Source organism: Oncorhynchus mykiss, chromosome 17, assembly GCF_057628025.1.
Source record: "Oncorhynchus mykiss isolate SJ-2025 chromosome 17, ASM5762802v1, whole genome shotgun sequence".
NCBI classification, from domain to species: domain Eukaryota; kingdom Metazoa; phylum Chordata; class Actinopteri; order Salmoniformes; family Salmonidae; genus Oncorhynchus; species Oncorhynchus mykiss.
Window position 1 is genome coordinate 62,076,192 of NC_143038.1, and position 25,575 is coordinate 62,101,766.

Consider the following 25,575-nt stretch of genomic DNA (forward strand, 5'->3'; position numbering starts at 1 on the left):
ACGGTGTTGAACACTGTAGTCAATGAACAGCATTCTAACGTAGGTGTTCCTTTTGTCCAGGTGGGAAAGTTTTCTGCAGGGTTATGGATCTGGTCTAAAATGAGGTATTAATGATTCCCAGATGGACTGTATATATATCATGCAGATTTCAAGTGTAATTTTTACAACATATCCTTTTTCATGTGGTTGACTGTGTTTGTGACTTTGGGTGGGTCCAGTCCAGTGAGTAGTCAGTAGTACGTTTTGTCTGTTGTCCAGACTGTAGACTGGGTGAGGGTAGAGGAAATAGATGTTGAGAACTCCCCCTATATCCCACTCTGCATTCCAACCCCTGTCTTTATCTCAGCTTTCGAGATAGTGTGGGAGTAGAGGAAGAGTAAAGGGGAGGACTGGCGTCTGTGAGAAAAGCAGGGGCGGCAGAGGAGAGAGGGGTACTGAGGGTTACAGAACCAGTCATAGTTCCCCAGGAACTGAAATTTAAGGTAAGTCACAATATCAAAGACGGGAAAAGTCCTTGTAACTTTTCATTAAGCTTTGGTTACAATGTTATCTAGAGGATTTAAATATTTGTTGTGGTTTGAAATGAACAGTGTGTATGGAATTCAAGTCAAATATGCCATACAGTATACCAACATTATTATGTGTGTATTGAAATAGATTATTTGAGAATCAGTAAAAGTAACTAATTAAATATACATGTTTTGTTATTCTCAATCTAGAGTGTTGTTAGAGTCAATATATTTTGTTGTCACTCTCCCTCATACTATGCTCAGTCCTCATGTTTGCTCCTTTTAGTACCAGGTACCACAAACAGTACAGTTTTCTCATCTGTGAAAAAGCCTAATGCAAACCAGATGAAGAATGTGACGAGACACATACATTTTTAGAATACTCATTATCCATCTAATGGATTCAAATCTCACTCTTGTTGTTTCACACAAGGAAAATGGAGTTGCTTAGATTTAGACAGGAGAAGACAGTGCAGTCTGCCCTATTCTGGAACTGAATATAACATAATAATAAATGCCATTTAGCAGATGCTTTTAGCCAAAGTGACTTGAAAACATTTTCCATGTGGGTGGCCACAGTGGATATCAAACCCACAATACTGGTGTTGAAAACACTATGCTCTACCAACTGAGCTAAAGAAGACTTCTGTATACATGTGCAAAGACTCACAGGAAAGAAACAGATGTCTACATACATGTTTCTAGTCGGATTAGAGAGAGAGAGAGAGAGAGAGAGAGAGAGAGAGAGAGAGAGAGAGAGAGAGAGAGAGAGAGAGAGAGAGAGAGAGAGAGAGAGAGAGAGAGAGAGAGAGAGAGAGAGAGAGAGAGAGAGAGAGAGAGAGAGAGAGAGAGAGAGAGAGAGAGAGAGAGAGAGAGAGAGAGAGAGAGAGAGAGAGAGAGAGAGAGAGAGAGAGAGAGAGAGAGAGAGAGAGAGAGAGAGAGAGAGAGAGAGAGAGAGAGAGAGAGAGAGAGAGAGAGAGAGAGAGAGAGAGAGAGAGAGAGAGACCACCTTTCCACTGTCTCAAAACTCTGTCTGTGTCCAGGACACCTGAGTGTGGCCTCAGTGGAAGCTCCCAGCCATCATGGTTCTTCTGCTCGTGACTGTGCTTCATCTTTTCACTCTGGCCATGCTGTTCATCGCCACCATGGAGAAGGTGAGACACTCTCCACTGTTAGCCAATCTGTCTCTGTGGCACTCCCTTTCCTGACTTATTTTTATTTTATTGAACCTTTATTTAACTATGCAAGTCAGTTAAGAACAAATTCTTATTTACAATGACGGCCTTTACAATGACGTATCAAAGTCTGAGAAGAGAAACCACAACCATGTTGAATATCAACATACTGATGGCACTATGGTGCTTTAAGAAAACCCCAGCGTGACCTAAAATATGCAGGAATTAGATTTATGGATATTTTATTACTTCGAAAGCTCTGGTGGAATCCCACAGTGGGGACCCAGTTTTATGGTTTTGTCAGATTGCCATGCACACAGAACCTGCCAGCTGAATGTAACCTGTCTCTCTCTAGTTCTGGTGGGTTTGGTCAGATTGCCATGCACACAGAACCTGCCAGCTGAATGTAACCTGTCTCGCTCTAGTTCTGGTGGATTTGGTCAGATTGCAAATGCACACAGATCCTGCCAGCTGAATGTAACCTGTTTCTCTCTAGTTCTGGTGGATTTGGTCAGATTGCCATGCACACAGACCCTGCCAGCTGAATGTGACCTGTCTCTCTCTAGTTCTGGTGGGTTTGGTCAGATTGCCATGCACACAGAACCTGCCAGCTGAATGTAACCTGTCTCTCTCTAGTTCTGGTGGATTTGGTCCGATGCTGAAATCACAGACCTCTGGTCTAACTGCATTCACGACAACGCAACGGGAAACTGGCTGTGTGCTGCCTCTAACGAAAATGGTAAATCAAGTGGAAAATTATGTTTTTTTTAATGATACGTATCTAGTCTACTTAGATTGAGGATCTCTCTTTTTATAACCTTGGATTATTCTGTCTGTTTATGCCTATACAGGCATTGAGTCTGTAAAGTTACAGGTCTGTGAGAGCCAGAAATCTTGCTTGTTTGTAGATGACCAAATACTTATTTTCCACCATTATTTGCAAATAAATTCATAAAAAATCCTACAATGTGATTTTCTGGATTTTTTTTCTCATTTTGTCTGTCATAGTTGAAGTGTACCTATGATGAAAATTACAGGCCTCTCTCATCTTTTTAAGTGGCAGAACTTGCACAATTGGTGGCTGACTAAATACTTTTTTGCCCCACTGTATATGGTCATGTGGTTTTATTTTCAATAAATCAAATCAAATTTGATTCGTCACATGCACGCACATGCTTACTTACGAGCCCCTAACCAACAATACAGTTTTAAAAAATATGGATAAGAATAAGAAATAAAAGTAACACGTAATTAAAGAGCAGCAGTAAAATGACAATAGTGAGATTATATACAGGGTGGTACTGGTACAGAGTCAATGTGCGCGGGCACCGGTTAGTTGAGGTAATATGTACATGTAGGTAGAGTTATTAAAGTGACTATGCATAGATGGTGACAACGGAGAGTAGCAGCAGTGTAAAAGAGGGGGGGGGGGGGGGGGGCAATGCAAATAGTCTGGGTAGCCATTTGATTAGGTGTTCAGGAGTCTTATGGCTTGGGGGTGGAAGCTGTTCAGAAGCCTCTTGGACCTAGACTTGGAGCTTTGGTACCGCTTGTCGTGCGGTAGCCGAGAAAACAGTCTATGACTAGGGTGGCTGGAGTCTTTGGGCCGTCCTCTGACACCGCCTGGTATAGAGGTCTGAGAATCCCTGCCAAATCTTTTTAGTCTCCTGAGGGGGAATATGTTTTGTCGTGCCCTCTTCACGACTGTCTTGGTGTGCTTGGACCATGTTAGTTTGTTGGTGATGTGGACACCAAGGAACTTGAAGCTCTCAACCTGCTCCACTGCAGCCCCGTTGATGAGAATGGGGGCGTGCTCGGTCCTCTTTCTCCTGTAGTCCATAATCATCTCCTTTGTCTTGATCACGTTGAGAGAGAGGTTGCTGTCCTGATACTAAATGGCCAGGTGTCTGACCTCCTCCCTATAGGCTGTATAGTCCTATTCAATGTGTCTGTGTGTTGATCCCAATGACATGGAGTCTCATTGTTCCTCTCTTGTTTCTCCAGACTGGCTGCAGGCAGTCCAGTCCCTGACTGTCCTCTCAGTGATCTTTTCCTCTATCTCCTTCCTGGTCTTCCTGGGTCAGCTCTTCACCATGTCTAAAGGAGGGCTCTTCTATTTCACAGGCCTCTGTCAGGTTTTTGCAGGTACTGTACTGGACAAGAATTGACCAGTTTATGACACCCAGTTCTTTCATGTGTGTGTGAGGTTTTATCTTTAACCTAGAGAAGTTCTCTGTTCATGTTTGTTATTGACACACATTTATTCTCTAAAGAGCATTTACCCTCCCTGTCCCCTTTCTGCTCTGCTCCACCAGGTTTCACATCATTTGCCGCCTGTCTGATCTTCACATTCCACCGTAAGAAGATCCTGGACGACACCAGAGACCTGAGCATTGGCCACTTTGGCTACTGTTTCATTCTGGCCTGGTCCTGTGTACCGCTCTTGCTCTTCAGTGGAGTCCTGTATGTTCACCTGCGCAAGAGGCAGTGAACTAAGACATACATGAGCAGCATTATTCAGTATTACTTGGTATTGTTAGTCTATTATCACTTGACTGTACACTCTTAAAAACAGGATTCCAAAAGGAATCTTCAGCTGTCTCCATAGGATAACCCTTTTTGGTTCCAGTTAGAACCCTCTGTGGAATACGTTCTACATGGAACCCAAAATGGTTCTACCTGGAACCAAAAATAGTTATTCAAAGGGTTCTACTATGGGGCCAGCTGAAGAACCCTTTTAGGTTCTAGATAGCACTCTTTTTCTAAAGTGTAATGAACAACAGAGACACAATGTACGATGTCTTTATTTTATCTGTGTTAAATGTATATATGTATTGTGTATCTGTGAAATACTTTAAATTGAGTCTTCATTTTATAGACTATTCTTTACTGTATGCAATATTGCTGCAGTTTGGGTTAATTCGGTCATTTCTGTGATAAAGTATTTGTTTGCATAAAATCTTCCTCGTGATCAGCAAGACATGCCTCAAGACATGGAATTAACTGGAGAGTGGCTGTCGTGCGTTCAATTCCCCTGTGAAATATTGTTTATCTTAATATGTGATACTCCACACCACATTCCCATTGTGGAGCTCCAGTATGCCACACTATAATAAGCCCAGTAGGCTGTGCCAGAAATATGTTCTTTACATTTCAGAGACACTCCTGTGAAGGGGCAGTCATAGTTGGCCACCACATTATATTATCTTACTGTATACTGTAGATCATGTCAAATAGCATCAATCTCTAAATAAAAGTTACCCTCAGTAACAATCCACATCTCATAACATTATTTTGAGGATGGATGTTGGAACTTGGATGAGAGTCAAAATCAGGTTTCAGGGGAGACAGAGGTCTGCCCCCCAGGAAGGCTTTACTAGGACAAGAAGTGTACACCAGTCAGTCGGTGGGAGTCTGACTCCAGTCCTGTTCCTGCGGCTTACAGACCTGGCCGTCTGGTTGGGCCGGTTGGAGGACAGTCTCAGAAGACAGCTATGAATGAAAAGGTTCTCTTTCATCACCACATAATAGATACAGTAGGGACGGAAATATTACATACACTCTGTTAGGGAGACGCCCAAAAAGCCTTTATTGTGGAATAATATAGCCACACAGAATCTACAAGTTGGAACACAAGTTGACATGGGGATTTGAAAGCTGTCAGCTGTGCCCTTCAGGGCAAACGGTGTAGATTATCTCGAGGAGACAGGCTTGTGACCTGATCATGGCTGTGAGAGAGGCAATGAGAGGCAACTAGAAAGAGAGGCAATGTGAGCATATTGACTAGGAGGATGGTGGGGGGGGGGGGGGGGTTGTACAAGAAGGGGAAAATAAGATAATCTGTAACTAGTTGGAGGTAATCAGGCATGCTTGAGGATATGAAGCATGAGTTGTGTCTCTCTTCTATCATAGCTGTCATAGGCTGTATAGTCCTATTCAATGTGTCTGTGTGTTGATCCCAATGACATGGAGTCTCATTGTTCCTCTCTTGTTTCTCCAGACTGGCTGCAGGCAGTCCAGTCCCTGACTGTCCTCTCAATCTCGGTTTCATCAAATCAGAGAATCTTGTTTCTCATGGCCTTTTACTGAGGAGTGGCTTCCATCTGGCCACTCTACCATAAATGCATGATTGGTGATTTGCTGCAGAGATAGTTGTCCTTCTGGAATTTTCACCCATCTCCACAGAGGAACTCTGGAGCTCTGTCAGAGTGACCATCAGGTTCTTGGTCACCTCCCTGACCAAGGCCTTTCTTCCTTGATTGCTCAGTTTGGCCAGGCGGCCAGCTCTAGGAAGAGTCTTGGTGGTTTCAAACTTCTTCCATTTAAGCATGATGGAGGCCACTGTGTTCTTGGGGACCTTCAATGCTGCAGAAATGTTTTGGTCCCTTTCCCAGATCTGTGCCTCGACACAATCCTGTCTCTGAGGTCTACAAACAATTTATTCGACCTCATGGTTTGGTTTTTGCTCTAACATGCACTGTCAACTGTGGGACCTTATATAGGCCGGTGTGTGCCTTTCCAAATTACGTCCAATCAATTGAATTTACCACAGGTGGACTCCAATCAAGTTGTAGAAACATCTCAAGGATGATCAATGGAAACAGGATGCACCTGAGCTCAATTTTGAATCTCATAGCGAAGGTTCTAAATGCTTATGTAAATAAGGTATTTCTTATGGTCTGTCATTTCTCTTTGCTTATTTGAGCTGTTCTAGCTGTTCCACCACTACTTTGTCACAACACAGCTGATTGGCTCAAAGCATTAAGACGGAAAGACATTTTACAAATTAACAAGGCACACTTGTTAATTGAAATGCATTGCACATTTAACTACCTCATGAAGCTGGTTGAGAGAATGCCAAGAGTGTGCAAAGCTATCATCAAGGCAAATGGTGGATACTTTGAAGAATCTCAAATATATTTTGATTTGTTTGACACTTTTGGTTACTACATGATTCCATAGGTGTTATTTCATAGTGTTGATGTCTTCACTATTATTCTATAATGTAGAAAAATATTAAAAATAAAGAAAAACCCTTGAATGAGTAGCTGTGTCCAAACTATTGACTGATACTGTATATTTTAAAATATATGATCATATATTTAAAACCCATAAATGTGACAGACATTTTAAAATATATGATTATATATTTTAATAACGTATATAAATCCCCCACCCATACAAAAAGTAATATTGTGGAAATGTATTTTCATCATGCAAAACGCACTTAGAACATGAGTTTTTTTGTTCAATGCATTTATTGATTTGAAAAGTATTCCAGAATGGCGTATATTTAAAAACAATACACACGTAGAGATTCATTATTTTCTAATTGTATTTGGTGTTAGGTAACATAATCATTTTTAAATGTAATATATTGTTATTTATATTTTATTGTAAGTGCAAAATTGTCCTCTGTATTGGTCATTGGGACGTACATATAAAAAAGTACATTATACAGTCAGTGAGTTGGTGAAAAACATAGTTGCGGCATCCAGGTGCCCACGACAGAAGACATTTCTTGACAAGCTCTTATTTAAAAAAGTGTGCATTACTATAGCATTTTTGCATGTTCTCTATAGTTATGTACTTGAAAATGTATAAATTAACCAATTCGGCACATTGGGCAAACTCCTGGCAGACTCCCATAGGGCAGCGCACAATTGGCCCAGCGTCGTCTGGGTTTGGCCGGGGCAGGCCATCACTGTAAATAACAATTTGTTCTTATCTGACTTGCCTAGCTAAATAAAGGTTAAAGAAAAAAATCTATTAAAAAAATTGTTACAAAATATTGTGATGTAATTATTCCCCGTGTCAGTCGGAAACTGTGCAAACACATTGCTGCCATCTTGTGGACAAAATCTAACTCAATATATGGCCTTTCTCTTTTTTTTTGCATTTCAAAGATGTTGGAACAAAAAAAATTAAATGGAAAACACATTTTTTTGGTTTGTATTATATTTTAACTGATCTAATGTGTTATATTCTCCTACATTCATTTCACATTTCCACAAACTTCAAAGTGTTTCCTATCAAATGGTATCGAGAATATGCCTGTCCTTACTTCAGGTCCTTACTTCCGGTCCAGGTGTATTGATATATTATGCGTGTTTTTTACGTTTGGAACGGCACATTTCAAACCAATTTAAAAGGTTCTACTTAACATGGTTCGAGCACTAAGGTACGTTAGCGAGATTTAATTGTATGAACAGTTAACTTTAGTTCAAGGTCGATATAGTAGCTAAACGTTTTACCTTTGAATTGCCACAGGAAATGACAGTATTGTAGCTTAGATTTTAGATCAATTTATTCTCAGTTGTGCCTTGCAAGTGCTTCGCCAACTGATCTATTTTGTTCGCTACACTCGCATTAACATCTACTAATCATGTGTATGTGACCAATACAATTTTATTTGTATTAATGTGGATATAAGCATTTCGCTACACTCGCATTAACATCTACTAATCATGTGTATGTGACCAATACAATTTTATTTGTATTAATGTGGATATAAGCATTTCGCTACACCCGTAATAACGTCTGCTCAATGTGTGTGCGACCAATACAATTTGATTAGAATAAAATGTGATTTGATTCGGAGTGGATTAAACTCGGATGGAAGGATTGCATTGTTTGACCTGGCTAAAATGTGACGATTTTTGCTCTTGCTCCGCTCAGAAGCAAACGCGCTCCAAATCTGAAGAAGGAACAGTATGACAAAGATGACCCTGAAGTGTACGAAGACATGTCTGTCCTAGATAAGATACAATATGTTATATGTAGATGTAATGGAGATGCCCGTGTGAACAGAATTATGATTACTTTCATATCATAGCCATCAACATCTGCACAAAGTTGATTGTCAAGAATGATTATATGGAGTGGAGTGTGTCCTTTACTTGACCGATAGTTGTCATTGTTGCTTTAGACCAGTGGTCACCAACCGGTCCGTCGCAATCAACTGGTCGATCTTCAAGGCTTTCCTAGTCGATCACCAAACATTTCTGTAGAATGTAAGACTAATTCTGCCTGCAGGCGGACGGAGAGATCTGTGGCTAAATCGAGTTCGCCTACTGTGCTAGCCAATCGGATAGCTCAAGTCACCGTTCCTACAGTTTCCAATACCTCCGCCACAGAAAAGTTTGATACTAGACCAGGTGAGATTTCACAACTTTTAAAACCATGACCAGAGAGACTGTCAAAGAATACAGCCAAGAGCTGCTGTTTTTACGAGTGAGTTAATTTCTTACGTTTTTATTCTACACTGTTAACTGTTTTTATTGAACACTTACAAAACACAAAATGCCCTATTAGATAGTCCTTCGTTTTTATTATTATTAGAATCTCATCCTGTGTGGCTCAGTTGGTAGAGTATGACGCTTGCAACGCCAGGGTTCGATTCCCACAGGGGACCAATATGAGAAACTGTATGAACTCACTACTGTAAGTCGATTAATATATAAAAGTGTCTGCTAAATTAATAAAATGAATGTCAAATGTGAATGTCTAAATTTAATATTGAGGAATATTTCACTATCTTAGGTCATAAGAACAACATGAATTTGTGCAGTGCAACTCAAGTTTTGGCATCAGTGTCACTGGATGAAAGGAATGATAGAGCAGGGACAGTGAGAGATGGACCCTCTACTGCTCTCTCCGTTTAGACTTTCGACTTCAGTGCGTTCAAGACAACTGGGAACTCTGGGGAAGAAAACCAGATCCAACCGAGAAATTGTTTTAAATGGTTATCCCAACACGGAATTCGAAGGTGGAAACTCTGGCCTCTTTCTAGAGCTCAGACTTTCCGACTTAAAAATGACTGACATCATGATTTGGCAGCATTTATTTAACTGGGATCCCCAGTTGTCTTGAAAACACCATGACCATCAGATGCATCAGTCCAGTAAAATAAAAAAGCTACTTATTTCAATTTATGCTCAGCTGTGCCTTGCAAGTGTTCCACCAACTGATCTATTTTGCTGGAGTCAGCTCGAGTTTTGAAATCTAATATGGTCTGAGAACAATATTGGCGTTATAGGCATATAGCCACTATGATGTGGAAATGTAGGCTATTGGGCCTACTGCACAAACCTTCATTCTACAACTGTTTTATTTATTTAATCTATTTCTTTTTTATCTGAACAGATCTCAGCTTGCTTTTTGACTGCGAAAGGGATCTTGACTCAGAAAAGGTTGGTGACCACTGCTTTAGACCAATTTCAAGTTTCCATTCAATCTCCTCTCAATTTACAATCTTTTCAAGAGGTCCTCACAGTATACGAAGGACAAGTTTGAGTCCCATGATACCAACATCTCGGTGAGTCTATTTGCATAGTTAAACTTCTTTGCTGAAATCTTTGAGCCCTACTCAGTGAGTCTTATTGTTGTTTCTCTTTGCCACTGTATAAACTCATGGCATGTGGTGTTCAGATGGACAGTGACCAGGAAGATGGTGTTGAAGAGGTGAGTCAACTGCAAGTAAAGAGTATGAGTCATTAGCAGCAAAACAGCACAATACGGTGCAGAGCATTCGATTTGGCTGCCAGGGGGCAAGGAGTCCCCCAGCTCTGCTAAAACCATTGAGAACTACGTCCCGTTTTCAAGGGATTGTTAAATAAATGTAAACTATTTTGTTTTTATATCACCACATCTTGAAGAGCATAGTTAGAACTACACATTTCTGATTATTTCCCATTTAGCGCTATCATCATAGTTATACAGCAAGTAATTGCATGCTTTTCAGGATCAGTAAACATCAATTGATCATTTATTTTCATAAACAGTGGGGCAAAAAAGTATTTAGTCAGCCACCAATTGTGCAAGTTCTCCCACTTAAAAAGATGAGGCCTGTAATTTTCATCATAGGTTCACTTCAACTATGACAGACAAATTGGGAAAAAAAATCCAGAAAATTCCATTGCAGGATTTTTAATGAATTTATTTGCAAATTATGGTGGAAAGTAAGTATTTAGTCAATAACAAAAGTTTATCTCAATACCTCGTTAAATACCCTTTGTTGGCAATGACAGAGGTCAAACATTTTCTGTAAGTCTTCAAGGTTTTCACACACTGTTGCTGGTATTTTGGCCAATTCCTCCATGCAGATCTCCTCTAGAGCAGTGATGTTTTGGGGCTGTTGCTGGGCAACACAGACTTTCAACTCCCTCCAAAGATTTTCTATGGGGTTGAGATCTGGAGACTGGCTAGGCCACTCCAGGACCTTGGAATGCTTCTTACGAAGCCACTCCTTCGTTGCCCAGGCGGTGTGTTTGGGATCATTGTCATGCTTAAAGACCCAACCACGTTTCATTTTCAATGCCCTTGCTGATGGAAGGAGGTTTTCACTCAAACTCTCACGATACATGGCCCCATTCATTCTTTCCTTTACACAGATCAGTCGTCCTGGTCCCTTTGCAGAAAAACAGCCCCAAAGCATGATGTTTCCACCCCCATGCTTCACAGTAGGTATGGTGTTCTTTGGATGCAACTCAGCATTCTTTGTCCTCCAAACACGACAAGTTGAGTTTTTACCAAAAAGTTATATTTTGGTTTCATCTGACCATATGACATTCTCCCAATCTTCTGCTGGATCATCCAAATGCTCTCTAGCAAACTTCAGACGGGCCTGGACATGTACTGGCTTAAGCAGGAGGACACGTCTGACACTGCAGGATTTGAGTCCCTGGTGGTGTAGTGTGTTACTGATAGTAGGCTTTGTTACTTTGGTCCCAGCTCTCTGCAGGTCATTCACTAGGTGAGATCTTGCGTGGAGCCCCAGATCGAGGGAGATTATCAGTGGTCTTGTATGTCTTCCATTTCCTAATAATTGCTCCCACAGTTGATTTCTTCAAACCAAGCTGCTTACCTATTGCAGATTCAGTCTTCCCAGCCTGGTGCAGGTCTACAATTTTGTTTCTGATGTCCTTTGACAGCTCTTTGGTCTTGGCCATAGTAGAGTTTGGAGTGTGACTGTTTGAGGTTGTGGACTTTTTATACTGATAACAAGTTCAAACAGGTGCCATTAATACAGGTAACGAGTGGAGGACAGAGGAGCCTCTTAAAGAATAAGTTACAGGTCTGTGAGAGCCAGAAATCTTGCTTGTTTGTAGGTGACCAAATACTTATTTTCCACCATAATTTGAAAATAAATTCGTTAAAAATCCAACAGTTATTTTCTGGATTTTTTTTCTTCTCATTTTGTCTGTCATAGTTGAAGTGAACCTATGATGAAAATTACAGGCCTCATCTTTTTAAGTGGGAGAACTTGCACAATGGGTGGCTGACTAAATACTTTTTTGCCCCACTGTACGTGAGGGTAGCCTATATATTTGTCACCTGTCATTAAGCATGCTTCATCAGAGATTAAGCTTTAATCTCAAGTCTTCATCATGGTAAAGTTGTCAGTTGGACTACTGTCATCACCACTAGATGGCAAGTAAATCAAATACATAGCCATCTAGTTCATCCCCTGAAAGATTGATTGTTAACTAGCCATTGATGTGATCTGTTATTAGCTAGCTAGCCAATTTGACGTGGTCCATCAATCATAATTGATATAGTGATGACATCAACATTTTATGAAATAACACAAGGCATGTTAAACAAATCAAAATATATTTTAGATTATTTAAAGTAGCCTTGATGACAGCTTTGCACACTTGTCATTCTCTCAACCAGCTTCACCTGGAATGCTTTTTCAACAGTCTTGAATGAGTTCCCACATATGCTGAGAACTTGTTGGCTGCTTTTCCTTAACTCTGCGGTCCAACTCATCCCAAACCATCTCAATTGGGTTGAGGTCGGGTGATTGTGGAGGCCATGTCATCTGATGCAGCACTCCATCACTCTCCTTCTTACACAGCCTGGAGGTGTATTGGGTCATTGTCCTGTTGAAAAACAAATGATATTCCCACTAAGCGCAAACCAGATGGGATGGCGTATCGCTGCAGAATGCTGTGGTAGCCATGCTGGTTAAGTGTGCCTTCAAATCTAAATAAACCACAAACATTGTACAAGCAAAGCAGCCCCACACCATCACACCCATCCATGCTTCAAGGTGGGAACCACATCATCCATTCACCTACTCTGCGTCTCACAAAGACACAGCAGTTGGAACCAAAAATCAGACCACATGACAGATTTCCACTGGTCTAATGTCCATTGCTTGACATGTTAAATGTGGTGTCTTCTCTCCAATGACATGGCATGGGGAAACAGGAAGATGTTTTCTGATTATGTGGGAAGTGAGTATTTTCCATTTAGTCAATTCATACTATTGAGACCATATTCTACTATGAGTTGAATTTTGAACCTGTCTGGAGAATAGATGTCATAGTCTGGTATAGAGGTCATAGACGAAGGCTGTTTCCTTGAAACCACTAAACTACTTTGTTGTTGCAGAGGGAAAATCTCAGCAAGAAGTGGAGGCAGAGGATGAAGAAGCTAGGAATATTCAGAGACAATTGACTGTCTATGATCTAAACCTTCTTCAGGTATACATTATCAGCAATTACTGTAAGTATACAGTTGAAGTCTGAAGTTTATATACACCTTAACCAATACATTTAAACTCAGTTTTTCACAATTCCTGACATTTAATTCTAGTAAAAATTCCCTGTTTTAGGTCAGTTAGGATCACCACTTTATTTTAAGAAAGTGAAATGTCAGAATAATAGTGGAGTGATTTATTTCAGCTTTTATTTCTTTCATCACATTCCCAGTGGGTCAGAAGTTTACATACACCCAATTAGTATTTGGTATTATTGCCTTTAAATTGTTTAACTTGGGTAAAACATGTCGGGTTGCCTTCCACAAGCTTCCCACAATAATTTGGGTGAATTTTACCTTGACTTTGTTGTCCTTGAGCCATTTTGCCACAACTTTGGAAGTATGCTTGGGGTCATTGTCCATTTGGAAGACCCATTTGCGACCAAGCTTTAACTTTAACTGATGTCTTGAGATGTTGCTTCAATATATCCACATAATTTTTCTTCATCATGATGCCGTCTATTTTGTGAAGTGCACCAGTCCCTCCTGCAGCAAAGCACCCCCACAACATGATGCTGCCACCCCCTTGCCTCAAGGTTGGGATGTGTTCTTTGGCTTGCAAGCATCCCCCTTTTTCCTCTAAACATAACGATGGTCATTATGGCAAAACAGTTGTATTTTTGTCTCATCGGACCAGAGAACATTTCTCCAAAAAGTACGATCTTTGTCCCCATGTGCAGTTGCAAACCGTAGTCTGGCTTTTTTAAATGGCGGTTTTGGAGCAGTGGCTTCTTCCTTGCTGAGCAGCCTTTCAGGTTATGTCGATATAGGATTCATTTTACTGTGGATATAACTACTTTTGTACCTGTTTCTTCCAGCTTCTTCACAGGGTTCTTTGCCGTTGTTCTGGGATTGATTCAAATTTTTCGCACCAAAGTACGTTCATCACTAGGAGACAGAATCCGTCTCCTTCCTGAGCGGTATGACGGCTGCGTGGTCCCATGGTGTTTATACTTGCGTACTATTGTTTGTACAGATGAACGTGGTACCTTCAGGTGTTTGGAAATTACTCCCAAGGATGAACTAGACTTATTTTTCTGAGGTCTTGGCTGATTTCTTTTGATGTTCCCAGGATGTCAAGCAAATAGGCACTGAGTTTGAAGGTAGGCCTTGAAATACATCCACAGGTACACCTCCAATTGACTGTGGCTAATTGACATCATTTATCAGAAGCTTGTAAAGCCATGACATTTTCTGGAATTTTCCAAGCTGTTTAAAGGTACAGTCAACTTAGTGTATGTAAACTTCTGACCCACTGGAATTGTGATACAGTGAAATAATCTGTCTGTAAACAATTGTTGGAAAAATTACTTGTGTCATGCACAAAGTAGATGTCCTAACCGACTTGCCTAACCTATAGTTTGTTAACAAGAAATTTGTGGAGTGGTTGAAAAACGAGGTTTAATGACTCCAACCTAAGTGTATGTAAACCTCCGACTTCAATTGTACATACTTGAGCCTCTAGCTCTATCAAAGCAAGAAACAGCATTTCACTGTTGTCCTCAGACCGAGACAGAGAGACAGACACTAAGTTTGCTGTAGAGAATGGTGTGGAGAGGATTGTTAAGGACCTGAAGCAGATGTCCCAGAAGGAGAGAATTAGCTGCTGAGGAAGGAATCACCAGAGCTAATCGGAGCTCATTCAGGACTTGAAGTCCAAGGTATGATAAACACAACATCACTACTACTGTATGTGCGGCAGAAAAAGAAACTGACAGTGTAAACCACAATGTTGTTGAACCTGTAACAAGAGTTACAGTATGTTGGTGTTACAGTTACTAATGGTGTTGAGTGGTAATGTCGTACTGTTTGCCGATGGTGTTTTGTGCACTTGGCAGAGCTGAACGACGAGCTACAGGCCCTTTTGGAAATGGTCAATGATGGACGCATCCCACCGGGAAAGGGTGCCAACTACCTCAAGACCAAACAGCAGCTTTATCTAAATTAAGTATATATTTTATTTGTAACATAAATTGCATAAACAATGCCATTGAGAATGGACTCACTTATTGTTTCTCTCCTGAGTCACTGCACAAACATCAGTTTCTACCTCATCCTGAAAGCAAAGCATATTCCTGCACACAACCACCCAGTGATTGAAAGACTGCTGATTTACAGGAATGTGAGTAGATGCATTGTCATTTTGCTTATGATTGATAAAATGTTTAGGCCTATATCAATGTTTCTTGGTCGCATACACAGATTTGTAGGTGCAGTGTTTCTAGCTCCAGCAGTCCAGGAATACCTAGCAATAAAAAAAACTATACACATAATCCAGATTCGTATTATATCAGAACAAGCAATGCCATAGAATGAAATATAAATACTGTGGCCAGTTTATTAGATACACCCATCTAGTACTGGGCCGGACCAAGCGGTGCCTCCAGAACAGCCTGAATTCTCAGGGGCATGGAAACATGTTCAATTAGTATCAAGGGACCTAACGTGTGCCAGGAAAATATTTCCCACACTACCGCCACCAGCCTGTACGATTCTTGCCATTCTCCTTCGACCTCTCATCAGCGGGCTGTTTTCACACACACACGACTGCCACTGGCCGGATGTTTTTGTGTTTGCTGCACCATTCTCTGTAAACCCTAGACACTTGTGTGTGAAAATCCCCCGAAGGCTGGCCGTTTCTGAGATACAGATGATCATACCACGCTCAAAGTTGCTTCTGTCACTCGTTTTGCCCATTTTAACGTTCATTCGAACAGTAACTGAATGCTTCGATGCCTGTCTGCCTGCTTTGTATAGCAATCCACGGCCATGTGACTCACTGTCTGTAGGAGCGAATCATTTTTGTGAACAGGGTGGTGTACCTAAAACTGGCAGTTGAGTGTATATACATGGAATGTAGTCAATTTATACAGTGCTTGTCATATAGTTAGTATGAATCAGATTGTGTCCTATAATAATTGGGTCCTCTGACTGTCCCTGCAGCTGATAAATGACATGGGTGAGGTAGATGCTTGGCTTGCCCCACAGCTGCTCTCTGCAGGCCAGAATGAGATGGCTGCTATGAAGCCAGGGAGTAGCAAGCAGAACACCAACAACAAGGTGAGAAATTAGTATGATGTTCATTCATTGGGTGATGTTAGCATACTTCAGGATTTTGGCAATGAGGCCCTTTATCTACTTCAGTCAGATGAACTCATGTTTACCATTTTTGTGTCTCAGTGCAGTTTGAGTGAAGTTGCTAACTAGTGTTAGCACAATGACTGGAAGTCTGAGTATCTGTTAGTGTGCTAGTAGATACCCATGGACTTCATTGTGCTTATGCTTGTTAGCAGTGGCTCATGGAACCACCTAACTTCCTTCATACTGTACACTGAGACATAAAAATGCCATCTATGATTTAATTTGACTCTGGGGAAGTAGATAAATGGTCTCATTGCCAAAATCCCAAAGTATCCCTTTAAAGGTACACTCAGCAATATGATGCTTCCATGCTTACTTTGTGCATCTACGTGCGGCTAAACTTCTCAGCTGTTTTGGTCCTATTGCTACCACGCAGACCCATGCGCAGCAGACCCATGCGCAGCAGACCCATGCGCAGCAGACCCATGCGCAGATACTGTGTGAGAGGGATATCACACTCATCGCAATATCTGAAGTGCTGCTCATGGCAATGTAAGTTTGCTGAGTCTACATCTAAGATGGATTGGTCCCTATGTTGTCAGATGTCTGAAGAGGCTGGGGCTGAACCATCATACTCTGACTTGGATGAAGAGGCTGCCCTGCACTTCTACAGAGGAATGGAGAGGCTGAAACTGAATAGGACCTACAGGCTGAGGTGAAGGGTGAGTGTTACCAGGTACATTTACTCAAGTTCAGAGTAGGAATGAGATGGGCAAGGCTTGATGGGAGGTCTATTTCTTCGTTGCAGATGAAGAGGAGTTGGATCCAGATACCAAGAGAAGCATTACCCACCAGGTACAGTGTCTCACCCTCTTGAGTATTATCCTTTAAACATGTAGAAATTAGTTACACACAAGTATACAGCAGTAATTATTTATTGTACAGCTTAGCCTTCATGTACAATATTTGTTTCCATACTCATTGTACAAAGCACAATATTAAGAAAACATTTTCACCCAGTACTTCAAATCATGACCTTCATCAGATTATTCTAGTACTTTATATGTTAGAGTATTCCCTTCCCGGTTTAAAACTTTTGTCTAATTTGTACATGCTGCTCGATCCTTTCCGCTAATGGCCAAGAACCAAGGGTTTACACCAAAGAGGAAGAAGACTGACCGCAATCGCAGTGTCAAACAGAGAGAATTTCAGACTAGCCAAGATCCGCATAACGGGACAAGTTTGTAGACAACATTTGAAACTTGAAGTTGCAGTGTATAAAATGTATACAAATCCTATGTATGATAGTGTTTTGCAGGCATTACTTACACCTCCTGCAGGCACATCTTTCAGGACCTCTGAGGGGTATACTACAAAGCAGAACCAATGAGTTAGCCAGCTTACTTTGATTAACAACCAGAAACAACTGTTGATTTTCTGAATCATTTAGAAAAATAAACTTAGGTTGAGTTAATTAGACCATAGCCCATTTCAAGCTTGGTTATTTATTAGTTCAGAATAGAGGCAATTTATCTGGCTAACTCCTTGATCCTGCTTTGTAGCGTGTATGCTGATATGATATACTGTATTTGATAGCAAAATTGACAACTTGTATAATTTAACTAGTGTCAATTATGGATCAAATTGAATTCCAAGTGTATTTTTGAAAAAAACCTACATTAAAATCTTGAATGTATTCCAGGTTCATGAAGTCTGTTGTGAGGAGACAAGATAGTGGAGAGCTGTCTGGTATTCGTGCTGGACTTAGTGTCAAACTCAAATAACCAACCAAACCGTTTCCACACATTTGCAAGTAAATTACACAATCACTGATAGCTAGCTGTATGGGGTGTCATGCCTTCAAGGAAGACTGTTCCCTCTGTGGAGTAGATTTGTGATTTGTCCAGCACATAAAATATCAACATACAGTTAAAGTTTAATGTTCCGAGTCTGTTACTTTACTGATGTACTCTGTCTGTGATATTACTCTGACAAACTGCTATGAGGTTAAGTCAATTCATTGGTTGGCATTATCATTCCACAACCAATATGTTGTAATCTGCCTTGTGACATGAGTATGATACTTAAAGTTAAGGTGATCAAGGATTGTTTTGCTGTGATTATGTAAATATTAGATTTTAAAGGCAGAGTGTGTACTGAAACCTACATATGCATGCACATGAATGTCTGATCTAGGACGGTGAAAGCCCTGCAAGATAAAATGAAGATCCAAACTAGACAAGCATGAATTAAGATTTCAGAAGAAAGTAGAGCTAGTGCCCTGCCCCAGGGACTTGTACGACACGTTACTGTGTTTCATCGGACCACCAAAGCCAGCCCTCCCAGTAAGCAGCACAGTTTACTGGAGTGTATTCATTAGTCAGATTCTGTGAGAAGCGATCTTACTCTAGGAAGCAAACATATCAAACAGGGAGGGACGTCCATGAATTTGTCCAGTTGTAACCTGTTTTTGTTGCATAACGTTTTCTGTTTGGAGTGAAGTTTCCATTGCAACTAATGAAAACACCTCTGGGGTCTCAGTCTTGTTGGGTTATGATTTGGCTGTGAGCTCTGGTCAGGTTACTGACAATACTGTCCTCGATCTCCACATCTCTGCTTGCTTCCTCATCCGTAAGTACTAGCTTGGCCTGAGTGTAAGGGGTCACCACCACTACATAACCTCGTCTGGTGTCCAGTACGCTGGCCACCACAGCCTGTTGTCCAGTGCCCGCCGAGCTCTGTCCAGCAGGATGGACGGGTCCATCTCCAGCTTGAAGCAAATGCCTGTGGAGCCCAGTCCACCAGCGGCGACAACATCTTGGGGACCATCTTCATACTGATCTATAGGACAGAAGAGGCTTGGCTTACAGTGGATCAATGAGCATGTGCTTTTGTATTTGATGGCTTTCTTTACTCACCTGAAGTGGTCCATTGGAGGACTGGATTTTGTGCTCTGGCATTTCTGATGCTGGAATGTAAAAATCTGACACTGCTGCAGCCAAATAAAACATGGCCGTAGACCCTGAGAGGGGAGTGAACACCGAGTGCATGTTTAATATACCAGCACATGCATGTACTGTACACCCCGATAAGCCCTGCTACTACTTCTAGTTGAGTGTTAGTACCTACCTATGGGCCTGAGTGCCTGTGCTGCAGCTTTGAGGTGGTGCAGGTACTCAGACAGGGTGCTGAACTCCACAGGCAGAAGAAGCCGTGCCTCTTTTACCGCCTGGTAACGCATCAGGACTTTGCCAATGTTGGGAAGTGCCTGCTGGTTGACCATGACTTGGCCACAGCCAGAACCCTCTATTGTCCAGCAGATTAATCCCAGAGTGAAGGGATATAAGGAGCGGTGTCTGTGCAGGAAGATCACAGCGTAGCCGGACTCTAGTAAGTACTCTGCCGAAGAGGCTCCGTGCTGGCCACGGCTGAAGTTATCCAGGAAGCGGATGGTGCAAGACTCCAGGGGGACCTGAGGTGATCAGCACCATCCTGCTCAGCAAAAGCTGTCATCTACCTTTTGACTTCCTCTACATGGAATGGAAGGGAAAACTCGTCAGACAGCTTCCCATCTACAGTGAGGGTCCAGGGTTCTGCAATGCCTGGTCAAGCCAGGGAGACAAATCTACAAAACAAAAATGACATTGAAAAAGTATGTAAAACCTACGCAGTGTGTAATTGTAATTTGTGGGACAAATGTCGGAGTAAGGTGTGGGAGGAGCGGAGACATTGTTTTCAGAGTTACTTTTAAACGTTCTGGTAGGAATAGGATAATTGTGACCCTTAAACTTTTGAGGGGACGAATAGTAGTCACGAGTTGATTATTTGACTGGTTGGCATATGGGATAATTATGTTAGACTCACTTTTGTCTACTAGCTACAACTTCAAACTACACTTTACAGCTGCTAACGTTAGCCATGCAAATTGTGCACTGGAATGCGGTTCACATTCGTTGTTACTAGGATGTTCATTGGCATGGGGAACGCACTTAAGATCATTCGGCTCGTGTTGCAGTTGTCAGTGAATTAGCTTAATATTTCAATGAATCTTATTAATAGAAACATTACTTACTTTTAAAGACATCGAAAGAAAGTCACTGATGATTGAGAAGTAGTGGTCGACTTCCTGATGTTGTCTGGCGTGACGTCTTCTATTATCTATTCCATTGCAATTTAAACAACTCAGAACTATGTCGCCACCTATCGTCGTGGAAGTTGAATTGTCAGAAGACTTTTCCTTACAAATAAATGTTGTTGCTAGCCTATACATTGTGTGTCAGTTATCACACTTAAACAATTTTGGCAGATATAATAATAACCTATGCAGTGATTGAGCTATCTTTATCTAGATACTGTACCTACAGGGCAAGCAAACGTCCCCCTGTGCCATTAAGGACCTTTTGGCACAGGCCATAGTAAGCCTCAGTAGAAGACCACACCAGTAAGGCAAACATCAGACAAAAGCCTGAGAGACTGCAGAATTACCCCACCACTGCCAGCAATGAAGTGATTGAGGGGGAACAGCTGGAGCTAGGCTTCAACCAGCGACAGGACAAGTGCACTTCCTACAAGTCCACATCTCTTGGCAGAGACTGTACTCCTCTTTCATATAGCACACACAAACCCAGGTGAGAACAGGGGCACAGTTAAATCAAAGGCCTGAGAGAATTGGCATGGGCCCTCAAAAGGTTCAACAGCTGCACCATTGAGAGCTTCTTGACGGGCTACATCACTGTTTGGTATGGCAACTTCTTGGCATCGTAAGGCGATACAGAGGGTATTGCGTACAGCCCAGTACATCACTGGGGCCGAGCTCCCTGCCATCCAAGACCTCTATACCAGGCGGTGTCAGAGGAAGGCCAAAAAAATGGTCAAAGACTCCAACCACACAAGTCCTAGAACTTTGTCTCTGCTACCGCACAGCGAGCGGTACCGGAGCGCCATGTCTAGGACCAAAAAGCACTTGAACAGCTTTTACTCCCAAGCCATAAGACTGCTGAACAGTTAAGCAAATGGCTACCCAGACTATTTGCATTGACCACTTTTTATTTGGACTGACTCTCTTGTACCGGCTTTATGCACACTCACTGGACTCTACCCACACACTCACACGTACAACACTGACATTCCAACACACACACACACTCTTCACAAACGCTGCCGATACTCTGCTTATGATCTATCCTGATTTTCTAGTCACTTTTACCCCTACCTACATGTACACTACTGTTCAAAAGTTTGCGGTCACTTAAATGTATATTTTTTTCTTTCTTTGTTCCCCATTAAAATAACATCAAATTGATCATAAATACAGTGTAGATATTGTTAATGTTGTAAATTACTATTGTAGCTGGAAATGGCAATATTTTTAATGGAATATCTACATAGGCCCATTGTTAGCAACTATCACTCCTGTGTTCCAATGGAGTGTTAACAAATCCAAGTTTATCATTTTAAAAGGCTAATTAAAATGTTTTCATTAAATAGTACCCACAAAACAGTCGTCTCAACTTCAACAGTGAAGAGGCGACTCCGGGATGCTGGCCTTCTAGGCAGAGTTGCAAAGACAAAGCCATATCTCAGACTGGCCAATAAAAATAAAAGATTAAGATGGCCGAAAGAACACAGACACTGGACAGAGGAACTCTGCCTAGAAGGCCAGCATCCTGGAGTCACCTCTTCACCTTTGACATTGAGACTGGTGTTTTGCGGGTACTATTTCATGAAGCTGCCAGTTGAGGACTTGTGAGGTGTCTGTTTCTCAAACTAGACACTCGAATGTACTTGTCCTCTTGCTCAGTTGTGCACCGGGGCCTCCCACTCCTCTTTCTATTCTTGTTAGAGCCAGTTTGCACTGTTCTGTGAAGGGAGTAGTACACAGCTTTGTACAAGATATTCAGTTTCTTGGCAATGACTCTCATGGAATAGCCTTCATTTCTCAGAACAAGAATAGACTGATGAGTTTCAGAAGAAAGTTATTTGTTTCTGGCCATTTTGAGCTTGCACTCGAATCCACAAATGCTGATGCTCCAGATACTCAACTAGTCTAAAGAAGGACAGTTTTATTGCTTCTTTAATCAGAACAACTTATTGCTTCTTTAATCAGAACAACAGGTTTCAGCTGTGCTAACATAATTGCAAAATTGTTTTCTAATGATCAATTAGCCTTGATCAACTTCGATTAGCTAACACAACGTGCCATTGGAAGACAGGAGTGATGGTTGCTGATAATGGGCCTCTGTACGCCTATGTAGATATTCCATAGAAAATCTGCCGTTTCCAGTTACAATAGTCATTTACGACATTAACAATGTCTACACTGTTTTTCTGATCAATTTGATGTTATTTTAAAGAACAAAAGATGTGCTTTTCTTTAATAAACAAGGACATTTCTAAGTGACTCTAAACTTTTGAACGGTAGTGTAGGTCCAAGAGGCTTCTAAACAGCTTCTACCCCCAAGCCAAACTTTTTAATGATAGTGTACATAATATCTAAATTACCTCAAATACCTCCTACCACTGCGTATTGACAAGGTACCGGTACTCCTTGTGTGTATAGTCTCATTATTGTTATTTTGTGTTACTATTCCCTTTTCATTTTTTTGCACATTTTTCTTACTTAACACTACATTGTTGGGAAAGGGCTTGTAAGTAAGCATCGTAAAGTCTTCACCTGTTGTATTCGCCGCATGTGACAAATAAAATGTTATTTGATTTAGTCTGATTACATACAAAGAGTCTACACATTAACCTGAAGTGATACAAATGGCAACTGCACAATAACACAGTGACCAGCTACTGTATTGACAGCGTGGTATCTATGTCTCCGTATTTGGCTATAGCTACATTCAACACACAATGTAATTGTAGATCATTTGCTTATTCCCATCACATATTTGTGATGGGAAATATGATTGGCAACCTGTTTGCAGCTCAAGTGAAGCATTTTCAATGAGTACCCACTGGAGGCTCTGTTTTCCAACTGAAAACTGTATGAGGAAGCTGAAACACTGTATATACTGTACTAATAGTGATCAGACATTTTTGATTCCAGCAAAGTATGAATTAACCAAAAATGTCAATATGTCTTATAACATGAACATTACTAAGATAGTGCTCCGTGTAGAAGACTAGATGCTGCTAACAACAGTATAATCTGAAGTCAAGGATAGTAGTCAAATTAATCATTTTTTGCAATTAAATATTACCTTTAGTAGTACTGTCATAACTCCTGTAGTAAGATTATTAATAGCTAAAAACACATTAATTTTATTTTTTATTTTTTTGTTATAATGATTCTGAGTAAATATGTGTTTTAATACTATTATTGTTTTCGTTTTATTAAGTAGTTGTAGCAGAGGCAGAGGGAGAGAGACGGCAGGGAGGGGACTAGTTTTTGTGGCTGTGTACATCGTAGAGTGCAGTAATACAGCCAGTGCAGTTTGCAATCTGCATCGTTCTTGAATTGTGTTGGAAGTAGTTCCGGGTATTTTTGTGTTGCAAACGACAGAGTCCCGGATGTTGGTTGTCGAGAGAAAGGGAAAAGGCGGAGAAGCCGAAGAGGGACGCCACGGGCACATCAGTGAGGGCACAACGGGTCTAATCTAGGACAAACGCCAAGAGAATAGGCACCTGAGGGACTTTCTTGTTGAAGATCAGTTGGAAGAGGAGTGGGCAGTTACTTCAACACTTCCCTGGACAAAGGCAACGACCACATATACCCAGGGTAAGTGAGCTGTAAGAACATGGGAATGGAAGTTGAACTGAGGCCCGTGAAATGGACGACTTTCATGGGGAAGTGAGCTGCACTGAAGTTCTGGGGATTGAGTTCAGAAATCAGGGCCTCTTGTCAGTTATCTTTTTGCTGGGACGGAGCCTATGGGGGCATCATTAGTAACGATCCAGGTAGCTCGTTGCCAATTAACTAACATGATAGCATGGTTAATCATTTTAGCTACGTTAGTTAGCTATAACTCTCTAACTTGACAGCTAGCTATCTAGCGAACGTTAGCTTACGAGCACCATTGATAACTGAGCAACTTTGACAGCTAGCATTCGTCTTCCATATCGTCAATTAGCCAGTTAGCTAGCTACCAAGTCATGTTGTAAAGAGAACCGAACCTCTTTTTACATGGTGTGTTGCTAGCTATAATGTTAGCCAGCTGTTTATCCTTGCTACTGTAACGTTAAGTGGCAAACGTTAGCTAATTTGGGAATTTTCAGGTTAGTCCAAACTGTCACACGCTCTGTCGTTAGCTTGACTGGTTGGTCAACTTGGTCCCTCACACCTCATTAGCTGTTAGAATGCGGTTCGTAGTCTGTGGGATTCCCCCATATAACGATGGAAGCTAGTATAAAACAATCCAATTGGATGTCTAATAAAAAAACGAATGCATTGGCAAATTGTCACTGGCAAGTTTGGCTACTAAGAACCACGAAAGCACTTGAGGGCAAGGCTGTGTTGATTCAGGTTCTAGTATTTTATTTGCACAATTTTGGAAACTTAATCCCACAAAAAGAGATCAGGTCTGGCTTGTCTTAATCAGCCATTCTTTAAATAGCAGCTACAGTGCTGTCTTCATGCACATGCAGCCCTGAAACTGCTGTTCAAGTTTTTCTGTTTTCAATAATGACTTGAGTAATTTATTTTATTTCACCTTATAACCAGGTAGGCCAGTTGAGAACAAGCTCTCATTTACAACTGCGACCGTGCCAAGATAAAGCAAAGCAGTGTGACAAAAACAACAGAGTTACACATAAACAAACGTATAGTCAATAACACAATAGAAAAATCTATGTACAGTGTGTCCAAATGTAGAAGAGTAGGGAGGTAAGGCAATAAATAGGCCATAGTGGTGAAATAATAAAAGATGTAGCATTAACACTGGAGTGATAGATGTGCAGATATACAGGGGTGCAAGAGGATAAATAACAGAATGGGGGTGAGGTGTGCTATTTACAGATTGGCTATGTACATGTACAGTGATCGATCGGTAAGCTGCTCTGACAGCTGATGCTTAAAGTTAGTGAGGGAGATATATGGTTTTTTTTGCACTTCGTTCCAGTCATTGGCAGCAGAGAACTGGAAGGAGAGGTGGCCAAAGAGGTGTTGGCTTTGGGGATGACCAGTGAAATATGCCTGCTGGAGCATGTGCTATAGGTGGGTGTTGCTATGGTGACCAGTGAGCTGAGATACGACAGGGGTTTACCTCGCAAAGACTTATAGATGACCTGGAACCAGTGGGTTTGGTGATGATTATGTA

At 41.2% G+C, this 25,575-nt stretch overlaps 3 protein-coding genes and 1 pseudogene across 11 annotated transcripts in view; 3 read left to right on the forward strand and 1 right to left on the reverse strand.

Moving 5' to 3' along the window:
• The first annotated feature begins 263 nt into the window (after positions 1 to 263).
• Positions 264 to 4,957, forward strand: LOC110494635 (epithelial membrane protein 3). The gene is made up of 5 exons (XM_021569874.3): positions 264 to 482; positions 1,553 to 1,663; positions 2,321 to 2,423; positions 3,689 to 3,829; positions 4,000 to 4,957. The coding sequence occupies exons 2-5, from the start codon at positions 1,592 to 1,594 to the stop codon at positions 4,173 to 4,175; spliced, it is 492 nt and encodes a 163-aa protein (XP_021425549.3). The 5' UTR covers positions 264 to 482; positions 1,553 to 1,591; the 3' UTR covers positions 4,176 to 4,957.
• A 2,802-nt stretch (positions 4,958 to 7,759) lies between these two features.
• Positions 7,760 to 18,008, forward strand: LOC149976108 (uncharacterized). 7 transcript variants are annotated; one of them, XR_016488062.1, is made up of 10 exons: positions 7,760 to 7,865; positions 9,830 to 10,147; positions 12,362 to 12,927; positions 13,085 to 13,198; positions 14,738 to 14,892; positions 15,070 to 15,353; positions 16,175 to 16,291; positions 16,915 to 17,034; positions 17,121 to 17,167; positions 17,456 to 18,008. XR_016488062.1 is itself a non-coding variant. In XM_090206254.1 (7 exons), exons 1-6 carry the CDS (start codon positions 7,849 to 7,851, stop codon positions 13,148 to 13,150), a joined length of 339 nt encoding a protein of 112 aa, XP_090062380.1. In that variant the 5' UTR covers positions 7,772 to 7,848; the 3' UTR covers positions 13,151 to 13,176; positions 14,738 to 14,847. The 7 variants fall into 7 exon arrangements, 2 of the variants coding, with proteins under 2 accessions (XP_090062380.1, XP_090062381.1); XR_016488064.1 differs by having other exon boundaries at positions 13,085 to 13,176; XR_016488063.1 differs by lacking the exon at positions 12,362 to 12,927 and having other exon boundaries at positions 7,761 to 7,865.
• A 689-nt stretch (positions 18,009 to 18,697) lies between these two features.
• LOC110493264 (phosphopantothenate--cysteine ligase-like) lies at positions 18,698 to 21,256 on the reverse strand (annotated as a pseudogene). Its single transcript, XR_016488125.1, has 4 exons — positions 21,229 to 21,256; positions 19,442 to 19,914; positions 19,231 to 19,334; positions 18,698 to 19,153 (listed from the first exon to the last, which is right to left on the reverse strand). The product of XR_016488125.1 is annotated as a phosphopantothenate--cysteine ligase-like (transcript).
• Positions 21,257 to 23,784: 2,528 nt separating this feature from the next.
• The window catches only part of LOC110494637 (forkhead box protein J3), a 165,004-nt gene continuing 163,213 nt past the window's right edge, over positions 23,785 to 25,575 (forward strand). For both annotated transcript variants that reach the window (XM_021569875.3, XM_021569877.3), the window contains exon 1: positions 23,785 to 24,038. The gene's annotated coding sequence lies outside the window, so the exon portion shown is untranslated. The remainder of the gene's footprint in view (positions 24,039 to 25,575) is intronic.